Source organism: Rhipicephalus microplus, chromosome 5 (assembly GCF_043290135.1).
Source record: "Rhipicephalus microplus isolate Deutch F79 chromosome 5, USDA_Rmic, whole genome shotgun sequence".
In the NCBI taxonomy this organism is placed as follows: domain Eukaryota; kingdom Metazoa; phylum Arthropoda; class Arachnida; order Ixodida; family Ixodidae; genus Rhipicephalus; species Rhipicephalus microplus.
In genome coordinates this window covers 146,859,871-146,872,233 of record NC_134704.1, presented here as the reverse complement: position 1 = coordinate 146,872,233, position 12,363 = coordinate 146,859,871, and the positions used below count along the sequence as shown (strand labels likewise).

At 42.4% G+C, this 12,363-nt stretch overlaps 1 protein-coding gene across 1 annotated transcript in view; it reads left to right on the top strand.

Annotated features, from left to right (window-relative positions):
• The window catches only part of LOC119174192 (venom metalloproteinase antarease-like TtrivMP_A), a 68,583-nt gene that overhangs the window by 29,040 nt on the left and 27,180 nt on the right, over window positions 1–12,363 (top strand). The window contains exons 4-6 of the mRNA XM_037425018.2: window positions 6,866–6,989; window positions 10,554–10,622; window positions 11,533–11,663. Of these exons, the coding sequence (XP_037280915.2) occupies window positions 6,866–6,989; window positions 10,554–10,622; window positions 11,533–11,663 (324 nt within the window). The remainder of the gene's footprint in view (window positions 1–6,865; window positions 6,990–10,553; window positions 10,623–11,532; window positions 11,664–12,363) is intronic.

Sequence of the window (12,363 nt, the reverse complement as noted above, 5' to 3'; positions counted from 1 at the left end):
CATTGTAAACTATTTTAAAGGAGGATAAATTGCCAGCTATTGCACTTCCTTGAAACAAAAAGGCTACTTGACCTGTGACAGGGTGGTTTTTGAAAAAAATAGGTCCACTTATGACAACCTGGTACGTATTGAGGCACCGTTCTGAGACTTTTTCATTCACAAACAATTATTTCTTTCTTTGTTCCTAGATATCAAAAAGGTTTATCACAAGAATTGGCACAATGATAAACTTCGAGTCCTCTCAGATTTTGGTATACGAGGTAGAATGCTGCGTACAATTGAAAGTGATCCCTCCAGTCAGACGCTCCCTGTATGAGTGGGCACATCCTTGTCCCGAACATTTGTCCAGGAGACATGGGTGCCCCAGGGTGGTGTACTAAGCTGAACAGGATATAAAAATGGGCAGATGAAAATGGGTTCCGACTGAATCCACAAAAAGCGCGTGTCTTATTCTCTAGAAAGAGGAGCAATCATTCTGAACCTTACAATGAACTGCATGGTTAACGTCTGTCAGTAAACACTGAAATAAATTCTTAGGCATAATCTTGGACCACCAAACTAGCTTTTATACCACACGTAAAGTATTCAAAGAACATGTGTTTGAAGACAATGACTATTATGGAAGTGTTGTCACGCACTACGTGGTGTTGTGACAGGAAATGCCTAATAGATTTCTACAGAAGCCTCGTACAAACGCGCCTCGATTACGGTTCTATCACCTATCAGTCTGCAACCGCATCAGCCTTAAAGATGCTCGACCTCGCCCACCATCTAGGCGTGCGCCTTTCTACGGGTGCCTTTCGAACAAGCCCCATAGAAAGCATGCATGTAAAATTAAACGAATGGTCGCTCAATCTGCAAAGATGTTCCTGTACTTACTACCATAACATTAATGTAGACGAGGAACATCTCACTCACACCTAACTAATGATGTGCCCAATGCTGTTTTGTTCAACTACCATTCTTCACTGAGGCAGCCCTACTCATTCTATATGAGGAGGCTCGATGAGGAAGCAGGCTTTCACTGCTAAAGCATTGGTTGGTGGCTCCCGAAGCATATCCAACGCCGTGGCAGTGGTAGAGGACTGCGACGTATTCTTAGTGGACGGTACTAAACACGCACCTACTGCACACATCCGCACACACTTCCTTGAGCTTGAACACAAATACTATTTCCCGGATATTTTTCTCAGAAGTGTAAGGGCCTCGTACTGGTGTGTAGAATGCAGCTCTTGGCCCATTCTTTTCGAAATCCGGTATTCTGCACCCAGAAACAAGCATCTTCACAGCAGAAGTTCATGCGATATTTGTGGTCATCAAGCATATCAAGGAAATACAATTCAAACGTGCTGTTGTATACACAGAATATTTGAGTGTTGCAACAGCGTTGAAAACGCCGAAAAAACAAAAAAAATGTTGTCCTTATATCATTTTACTTTCGTTAATACATAATCTATGCCCTCAAACAACAGGTTGTGGTGTTTTGAGTGCCAAGACACCACGAGATCGCCGGAATCCTAGTGGCGGACCAGCTGGTCGGGTCTGCGTACAACCACGCACTCACCAATACATCTTTGGCCGTCCCTGCACTTGAAATGAAACCTTTCCTTCGACGGGAGCTCAGAGCATGCTGGCAGCACCTGTGGCATTTGCAAACAGACAAAAACTACATGTTAATTAACCAATACACAAAAATCGGCCAATAGTATCCAGATCCCTCTAAACTCAAATTACACTTCAAGGCTACAAATAAGACACACACACTCAACACATTCATACCTTTTGTTTGGTGGCTACCTGCTATTGTGTGAGAGAATGGAAGAACCACTTACGGTTCTCCACATCCTCGTACAGTGCAATGAGTTAGATGCTCTGAGAAAAAACACTTTTTACTAACCTACCGATAGCAGCTCCTACTACACGCTGTATGCTTGTCGGTAGGGATCTAATTTCTAAGCTTAATCACGGTTTAGTTTTAATTGATATACAGCGATTTCACTGTATATTTAAACCTGATCACTAGCACAGCCTCTGTACGAATGTCGCGGCTACAGTGACTACATCCCCGCCATGGTTTTATGATCGTGACCTTTTCGCTATCCACTTGCACTGCATATATCTCATGTCACTGTCATAATTCCATTACTTCTACGTTTTTACGTACGTTAGCGCGAGGAACTTTAAGGCCCTTATATAGCCAGGCACCATGTCATTGTTCACATCTATAGTCTACTGAAATGGCGCTTTTTGGCCATTGCTCCATAAAAAAACCACATCACTATCAATATCGTCATCATAATCGTGGTCGTCGTAATCGTAGTCGTCGTATCGTCATCATTCTCGTCATCGTCATATTGACCTCATACCGTAAGGTGAGTTATGAAAGGTGGCCCTCCAGTAACAACATTTGTGTTGAAAGACATGACACATACAAAACACTATTATAAAAAGTTTCCTAAACAGTGAGGCCAAGGTAGCCCTTCTGCTCCGTAACTCCCACTTCTGACAGAAAATTCTCAGCTGGCGTGTAAGGCTAGAGAGTTCAAATGTGTGACAGAATATGTGCGGGTAAATGTTGGTCAGAGTAAGGCTAATGCTAATACTAAATGCTATTGGACGCCCGCACCGATCGAAAAAAAATTGGGCAGCTCACTCAGACCTACTAGTAGCTCTTTTCTCGCGGGCGACCATCTTGAATGTGTCGAGGAATACGCTGCGGAATACGCACCAGGTTCGAAGCAAGGACTCGCAATTCTCGAACCAGGTTCTTGCAACTTTGGAGGTTTCAGGTTGAAATAGACTTTACATAGCTTGTCTTTGGTGTTCTATTCGTTAACGGTGGTGACAGGATCGTGTGTTTAAAGTAAGATGAACAAGGGATGATGATCCACGAAAAACGGGCAGCTCTCTATTCTGATGCATCACGTCACTAGCCCGGAACATGGTGGTCATCATTACACAGCTATAGAGTAGCGTGAGCAGGATACCGAGCGTTGAGGGAATAGCGTTAATGCGCTGTAAACGTTGCTTGCAGATACTAAATTTTCATTTAACAGGATAGAACTGAAATGCCGAAACTTGGACAAGGGGTGCCACATATAGGAAGGTGACTAAATCAAAAATCGTTGAAATTAAAATAACTTAGAAAACTCACTTGTATGTCTGCTCACGGCACTATGCTACAAATTTAGCAACAAAAATGTAAAGTATACTACACACCCCAAAAGCGAAAATTTTTATTCTGCACTTTTGTTCAACTCGAATTTGTAGTTAGGCTGAGGTATCGCCGATATCGGAAGCTATCGCCGCACCTGTGCTAAGTTATCTGAAATACTCAGTCACCGAAGCTATCTTAAGGGAAGCGAAGTCGTTTCACGAACTAGCTTGCTGCGAAAGAAGCGAATCTGACCACTTGAACGTTAAATTTATTTTGAAGAGGGCGATCAAAATACCTTCCATGTTTCACGTCCATGAGCGAACCATGCAAGCATGGTTGAAATAAACGAGAAAAATAATTGGCGTACAGTAAGTGCTACGGGTAATTTAACGTACACCGCGGACCGCTGAGGCTGCTATGCTATAAGAATTGTGACACTTCTCGTTTTCTCGGTGGCTGTCTGATCGGGTAAGGTTCCATAATACGGAAAAACGCCTTGCCACAACTAGCTATGTCGTTGCTGTGGGAGGGCTCCTGTTTTCGTCTTCAGGCTGTCAGTCTCGCCCCTGGCCATTCCAGAGCTCAAGAAACATGAAAGTGCCGGCACCTTCACCAGATTTACTGTGGTTGTGATGGTGAAGAAGGCTGCACCAAGAAGGCTTGGAAATACGGAACTTTTTAATACGGTGAACTTAAGACCGAAATATGAACATTCAAATTAGAAGCGACATAGACAGTGGATGAGTAGATGAGTAATCTTATCAGCGCTCAGGTACGTTCACATTTGTGCATATGACAATAAAGAATACAGGCACAGGTGAGATACAAGGCGGCGGTATGAAAGGCTAGAAAAATAAATTGCACGACATTACTGCTTTCCTGAATTATCTTCAAGGTAATGCCACTCTGAAAGTGTGATCATTGTTTACGGCTACGATACTCACGTTCTGCAGTTCCAAAACGTTCCGTAGCACAAATGCCACTCATCTCTCCACATAGGGGCAAAGATGCCACTAGCAGCTGTTCCTGTCCCTATATCAAACTTGCGAGCAAGCTTCATCTCAGTAAGAGTAATAAATGGCATTGTTGATATAAAACTAAAAGCAAGCACCTCTGTCTTTTTCGTGCTATCCTCTTTAACGTGCCCGTTAGCACGCTTTGCTTAAACTCTTCGTGATAAGCGGTTGACATCGTGTCCTATAAAAATGCTTAGCGGAGACATCGTTGATAGGCAGTACAGTTTGGTCTGCATTTGAAATTGCATGAAGTGACAGCACCGGGATGTGACTGTCGGGCAGCATTTCGAAGAGAGGTACACGCCCCGCACAAGTTCAATAGTCAGCAAGGCATTTCGGTACAAAGCGAGCTCTACCGATTTGAGATAGAGTGATGATCTCAGCAATTCAATGCCACCTATACCGATAGAAGAACATAAAACGCACGTAAACGAAGAAGCCTGGCTTCCAAACAGCATGGCCGCACATGCGAGTGAAAATACGCCGCATCAATACCTCACGCATTGCTGCAGAGACGACTGAACTCGTTTGTCGTAGCACCATTTAGGTGGGCACTTAGTAAGTAGCAAGAAATCTGACAACGCACGGAAACTTTTCTGGACGCACAGGGATCGTGCTTTTCAACGCAATACAGGTAAAGAGCCGGCTACTGCCTATTTGTATTACAGACAAAGCTTCTTGGGGTGTGGTAGTAGCAACTTCGCAAGTTTTACGAATTGCTCCCTAAATGACGTTGTGTGTATATATCGTTGTGTGCAACGTGGAATAGGCAGGCTTGCCTTAGGAGCTCACGGAACAACACCAAATCAGGAAGTAGAAGGTGATATGGGACAAGGTGATATGGGATCATTTGAGGGCTGGGAAGCTAGCAGCAAGACGAAATTTGAGAAGCAATTGAGAGAAATGGGAGAGGAGCAATGGGCTAGGAAGATATTCAGCTACTTGTACATGAAGAATGTCGATACAAAATCGAGAAAGCGAACCAGAAAATTGACTGGTAAGTACTGAGATAACAGCAGGGGGCCAAACCAAAAAAAATATCAGTTAAAGAGAAGGTGAAGGAAGCTGAGACCGATATGTGAAGAATCAGCATGATTAAGAAGTCCGCACTAGAAATCTATCGAAATTTTAAGCAGGAAATTGCCAAGGAGAAAATCTATGATAATACCCAGGGTAGTTCCCTACTGTTCGAGGACAGGACATATCGGGCCAAAGACGAAAAGGCAGACACCGTATGCAGTGCGTGTGGAGAGGTAGAGGAAACTGCCGAATATTTGATCATGTTCTGTAAAGGGCTTCACCCTATAGTGCAGGATGATGGCGCAGAGTTTTTCGAAGCACTACGGTTCAGGGACAGGGAAGACAAAGTAGACTTTAAGCGGGTAGAATTAACTAAAATGAGGTTATCTGATTGGTGGCTAATGTCAAGGCACGAGTGAAAATTAAACCCTTCACTGCAAAGTACGAGTCCTAAATTCACTATTTAAAGAAAAAAAGAAATAAATATAGTTTGTGGTTCAGTAAGCATTACGGCTTAGTGGCGTTAGCCACCACCTTATGTAACGAACACAGCCATATCAATCCATCCAATCTATCCAACCATCTCCACCATGGTGGTCTAGTGGCTAAGGTACTTGTTCTGCTCACGCACAGGGCACGAGATTGAATTCCGGCTGCAGCTACTGCATTTCTGATGGAGGCGGAAATGTTGTAGACCCGTGTGCTCAGATTTGGTGCACGTCGAAAAACCCCAGGTGTTCGGAATTTCCGAAGCCCTCCACAACGGTGTCCCTCATAATCATTTCGTGGTTTTCGGACGTCGAAACCCGCTTATCAATCCATCAAGTCAATGTGTGTCTATGTCCTTGGAAATAATATGACTCGACGGTGTTAGTAGTTTTTGTATAGTTGACATTCAACAGTGCAAATCGCGCTGTTATAAAAAAATCACAGCATATTCACGGAATGAATGATTATCAGTGGGGCGAAGTATCCTTTCAGTTATCAGTCTGTTCGTCACACAGACGGACCGACAGACAGACCGACAGGTGGATGGACAGATATGAACGAACACTCAGACAGAAAGAGAGATGAACACACTGACATGCGGGTGGACGCTTCATCCCACTCGTCATCAATGCCGGGGATATGCTGTGACTTTTTTCTTTTTTTTACACCGTCGAGAGGACACACGTTGTGTTTTTGTCTAGTTCTGCCACGATAATAACAGTTTCACATGCTTGTAGGGTTGTGCCCTCATCTTTAGTTCTGTGTCCAACAAGACGAAGCTCTTCTAGCTGTCACACAGACTACCCTCATTACTCGGGCAGTGTTTGCTACTGCAGATACGCAGGAGCTTTTCAATGATTGATGATCGCCGTCAATTTTTGGGGCGCAGATGCGCCACCAATTGTCAACTTGGGTGAATTCACATTACACAGTGCTGTAGCTGCCAAACACCAAGAGACTTTGGGCAAACCCGCTCATATAAATGCAGAGTAACCATTCGTCTACTTCTGTAAGAAAACTGTTTTCTGTCATGGTATATAGAATCCTATAACAGGTTGATAAACAATACCTTTACCACGAACGCCATGTAATATGCTGCGATGGCCATTGTGATTTGTGAATGAACACATTACAAACATGTCTTACCTATTGTCGAAAGTGCTAAACGAATTACATTTCTTAGGAAGGAATAATCAATGACAATCTACGAATTAAACCTCTGCCAGAAGGTCAACGTTCAACGAATGGTCAGATGCTACACACAATATTCCAAGTACCAACAATCAAAGAAAACTTCACCGAAACTAGTGAGCTATACATTTATTATTTGTTTGTTTGTTCGTACGTTCTAGTGGTGCAGGATTGTTTGTGCAGCTAATATGACTCTGTTACTTCAGTTAGTGAGTATTAGAGTTATTTATTTATTTATTGAAAGCAGCATTACCTAATACACAATGTCCTCTCACTTGTTTTCTTCAGCACCATGGTACTAAAAAGAGAGGGAAAAAAGCGGAATAAACACTGGTGATCGTTTCAAAGTGGTCAGCTTGTTTTTGCTGAGCAGAGAATAGCTGTCATGTGGGAGGCGTCACACCGCGTGCTCAGCTTGGTTTTGATCAGTGGATCTTCGTATTTCCAGTGGGTATCCTCCACCATGTCTTAATGTAGCACTCTGTCCGCCTTCGATTAGAAAGTTCTCGGGACGCAACGCCACAAAAAATAGCGTGGCTGCCTGCATCAGACGTCCACCCGAGTAAATTCCGAAGAAGATGCGATAAATAATATTTCCCTCTCCATTGTCACGCATCTGTCAGATTCGTTTCTTTGTGCTCAATATTTGTTGCTCGAAGCTCGGCCGCTGACGCCTCAGAGCAATCGTGTGACACTTCTCAAAGACAGCGCATGAAGCAGCGTCACTGTGACGCGTACCGATTGGGCGCCAGCATAGCGTCATGCACGGAGACGCACTGTCTCAAAACAGCATGTCCCAGAGCAAGTTTTTCTATTAACATTGCCAACATAAGATATGAAAGATAAAGCCCCACAGAACTCCACGCAACTGTGAGAGGATTGCTTCATCGGATTTTTGTCGTGAGAAAACTTATAAAGGCACCTCCTCTCTCATGAAGCTAAAACACATGCGAAGGCTAGCCATGTGCAAGAGCAGGAGAGGGCTAGAATAGAGAGGTGAACGGGTGGATAACGCGCCATCCGGCCTGCATAGAAGGAAAAGAAAGATGAAGGAACCTTAAGGTTAGCGTTCAAGGGTTCAACGCGATAGTGATATCTTGGCCTAAGTGCATTTTAAACCCTTTTGTGCATTACTGTTTATTGTATGATGTTCTTCGATAAGCATATGTTCTGAGTTTCTACAATGTAATCAATAAAGTGGAATTTGGCTTGTGTTAGCTAAGCTTTCGCGTATGGCCTGATTACACCGCAAGCAGCCATTACCATGCCAACTACCCAGGTTCTGATCCTCCCTCAAACATAGAGATTTTTCCTACTTATTTCATTTGCATCGTTCTAAATTTTTCGGCCACGTACGGGAGGATTTGTCACTCAAAAGCAATGACGCCGATGCCTAAAATTCTGCGATAGGAGCTCCTCAACGCTGTCACGTTTATAATGGAGGAGGAGCTGGTGTACCTGTTTTCTGCGTTACTCACGTGCTCCTGAAACATATGGCACGCTTAAGACGGACACATGCATTACTCTGTTAAAAATTAGTGAGCGCAACTATGATTACTGTGTGCCGAAGTGTGTGTCAAATGCTGCCTTTCAAGAATACGAGTGAACTGTTCAAACGCCTTGTCCCATAAATTTTCATATTCAATTTTCATATACTAAGATAAACGTGGTATAAAAATACGTTTTTTTTGCAGCTCATATTCAAAGGTGCCTGAGAATATACGGCATGTAACAGCAACAAGAACTCGTCGTACGCCCACAATAGTAGTGTCATGTGTTATACATTGTGCCATAAAAACTAGTTATTTTGCACATGATGAGCAATGTTTAACGTCGTTAATAAGAGTGCAATTTTCACAATCTAGTGCAAACAATAACCGCATCGTTCTGAAAGTGGAAAGATGTTTTAGAAGAAATGTGCTTATATCCATCCTTTACAAATAAATAAGGCAGCTACTGAAATCGACGTTATGGGAGAGTGAAAAATGTGCATTTTCTCAGTTTTATTCTATAGAACTTGCCTTCAACCAAGTTCTTGTATGTTTCTATTGCAAATAAAATTTCTAAATAATGATTGACTTACTGCTAAGGTTTTTGAGCGCAGCCTATTTGCACTCAACTGACGCTATTACTGCTTTGAATATATCCAGCCAAAACCTAACCAACATTCACAGAAAACTGCGAAGAAGACGGCAAATCTGCTGAGCTACTAACTCTTAATTAAACAAAATGAGTCGCACATGACCTTTACAATTACGCTGTCACATGGCCATGTCACAATCGCCTTCCTATCAACTAAAAGCAAATAAAAACATAACAAACACGTACACCTTGCATGCATCTGCTATATATCATACACAACCCGAATATATCTATTATTATTACTTGTTGATATTCTAAAAAAATTCGTGAGCGCTTGCGCCTTTCTGCGTAAGCCGAGAGTGCTGTCACTAGAACAATCTCTTCACGTAGCTGTTCTTGGTTATGTAAAAAGCATCATGTATTTGATGCGCATGTCTCTGGCGATTTGTATCCGAAATCTTCGTGTGATCTAGCACGGGATCAGACTTGCCTTTCTTACATTGAATGGTCAAACATGATAAACTTGTCTTGCCTAAACATTTAAAGAGCTCCCAATCTCTGTCTTTTACAAAACTACACATCAGACCTGACCAAACCCCCACACTCGAGAGTGTTATTGCGCAATTCTGTCACTGTGCATTTTTTAACAACGTGGTATTTCTTTTCGTTCAATACGAGCGCGTATACGCTTCAGGTTCCTTGGGGTAGAACACTCAAAAAGGCAATACAATTATGCAAGCCACCTTTTCAGGCCACGTAAAACTGGGTGCGTATAGAGAAGTACGTGTGTTCCTCTTTCCCCAGAACAAGCGTTAGTGCATTTTTCATTCCCTTCATTTTACCTACGCATACATCTGCTACCACAAAAAAAAAAAAAAAAACGAGCGTAGAAAATGCACGTCTCGTGGTCTGGCCCTGTGGATTCTAAAGACAGGCTCAAATACGTGGTCACAGGACGTATTAAGTGCAAATTTGACACAAACAGAATCAACCGATAGCTCTTTTATTTCATTTTTATCTGTTCATTGTTGCTGCATAAACTTTTTCTGGAGTATAGCTGAGTGCACCATCGAAGAATAATGACCTTCGCTACACTTGAAATCTACATATAAAGACCAGAGACCACCGAATATTCTTCTCTCGCTGTTTGTGTGAACAATGGTTTGCCTATTAAGACAGCCTGGATTAATAAACTTTCCCTTTAATTTATGAAAAACAATAGTGATATTGAATTATAAAAAAATAATATGAATACAGTAATAATACCATTATATAGAGATTTGCGTCCCAGAACGACGATATGATTATGAGAGCCAACGTTGTCATTGAGGGCTCCAGAAATTTTGACTTTCTCCTCTTCTTTACCGTGCCCTGACACCAGAGAGTCCATGGGCTTCTGTCCTTTCGCCTCCACCGAAATAAGACCATCGCAGCCATGATCGAACACGCAAACGTTGGCTCATTTTTTCTTTTATTGACGCAATATTATTTACAATGTACTTACGGTGACTGGTCGTCGCACGAACTATATATAGTTCTTAGTTTTATTCTATAGAATTTGCCTTCAACCAAGTTCTTGTATGTTTCTATCTGTTTAGAAAAGCACTTTCTCGGCCTGGAAAGAAGCAAGCGGAATGACATCAAAGGCTATCGAGAAGACTTGAGCTGTAAGTGACCTTTAAAGTGCCAATGTTCGGTGATATGAAATATTCTTCCTCGAAGCAAGCGAATGTTCTAAGATACCTGAGGTTACTGTCCGTTGAGCAACAAGCATTACATATATAATTTACTATTGAAATGACAAGCTTTCCTGATATCCCGCGAAATGAATTGTTTACAGCTCAATTTCCATCAGAAAAATCTCATGCAGCTTGGTGTAGGCGGCCCCCACATTGTTATAAATCATGCGCCTCATTACAAAATTCTAGTGACTTGTGCCACTTTGCTGTTCAGCGCAAGCATCCTTTTTCTTCTAAAGACTTATAACTAAGACAATTCTAAATATTCTAACAAACGTGTGCATGACAGCCGTGTCATAGCCTCGATGGAGAACATGTCTTTTTTGCAATGTTCAGTCAGGCGAGTCCATCACTAGCCACTTTTATAACGCGTGGCATCTACCTATATTGTGGACTGTTGCATATTCCAAATAGAACATTTACAGATTGACAGGCACTCATCATTATGTGGTAAAAACCAGCAATGCTTACTAGTGTATGCAGTCGGGCATAACTAATCCCGCACCACAAAATATCATACGGCACAATAGAAGGACCTAAATTGAGCGCAGGTTAGCGCTCAATTTGATCGCTTCTCTTTATTTGTGACAACCTTTTTGCAACGTGATCAGCATAGTGCCCCTGATTGCCATGGGTAACACATCAGTTTCGTGTGAGTATGGGTACGTGAAAATATTCATTAGTGGAACAATGATGCAAGAAAGAGGTGGAAAGAGGCGATTTTAAATAAGTCTATCTCAAATACAGCAAGTAATTTATTCACTAAAGATTGGTTGGCCGATTTTCGTACCCGATAAAAGGCATCAATAAAGGAAAAGTATAATGTTATTATTTACAGTTCTGCAAGCACGGGCTTCAAAAGTTGACAAGTTTCCCGTGGAGCTTCACATTGTTTCCGACAAAGAACACCAGCGGTCGTACAGGAAGAATGAAGAATTAATCTCATATCTTGCAGTCATGATGAATGCGGTAAGATTACACCGAAGATCATTTGTTGACAAACTTGAAATAACCGGGAAGTACAACTGCATCTTTCTTCCCAGCATTGCGGATGTGCTTTCATGATGCAGGCACAGGAGAGACGGGACACCCACCCTGCAGTAGACAGTAAAGTAAAGCATGCCTTCAGAGCTGTGTGTGTCCCATCGATCCTTTGAGTGCGTCTTCGAAGCGTATCGTCATCTTTTTTATACAAAATGAACACGCCAACTAAGTCCACTGAAATCCTTCTCTTATCATATCTGCCTGCTGCCGACTTCATAATTGCCCGCCATAAATTGGTACTATGTCCCAAAAACTCAAGGACAGGCCACGTGTCTTCGCTTCATCTACGTCCTAAATTACATCTGCACTCCATTTCTAGGCAATCTAGCTATAGAAATGATACAGATGCTGACATTCCTAATGCCGTTGCCAACGAAGGAAAACCAAAATAGTTTCCAGCGGTGTTCCAAGCAATCTGCAAACTTCTCAAAAAACACGGAACTCCGCCTCAACCAGGAGCCAAACATTTCCCATTTAGCTCCCCGAGGCCTATCCTGATTCCACTATACGAGAAGACAGATCTGATACTTCTACGGTGCAGAAACATATTACCTGTGGATAAACAAAGCAAGTGATTTGCACCAATGGTAATTGTCTTTAGGCCTTCCGGAAAAGCAAGAATTGG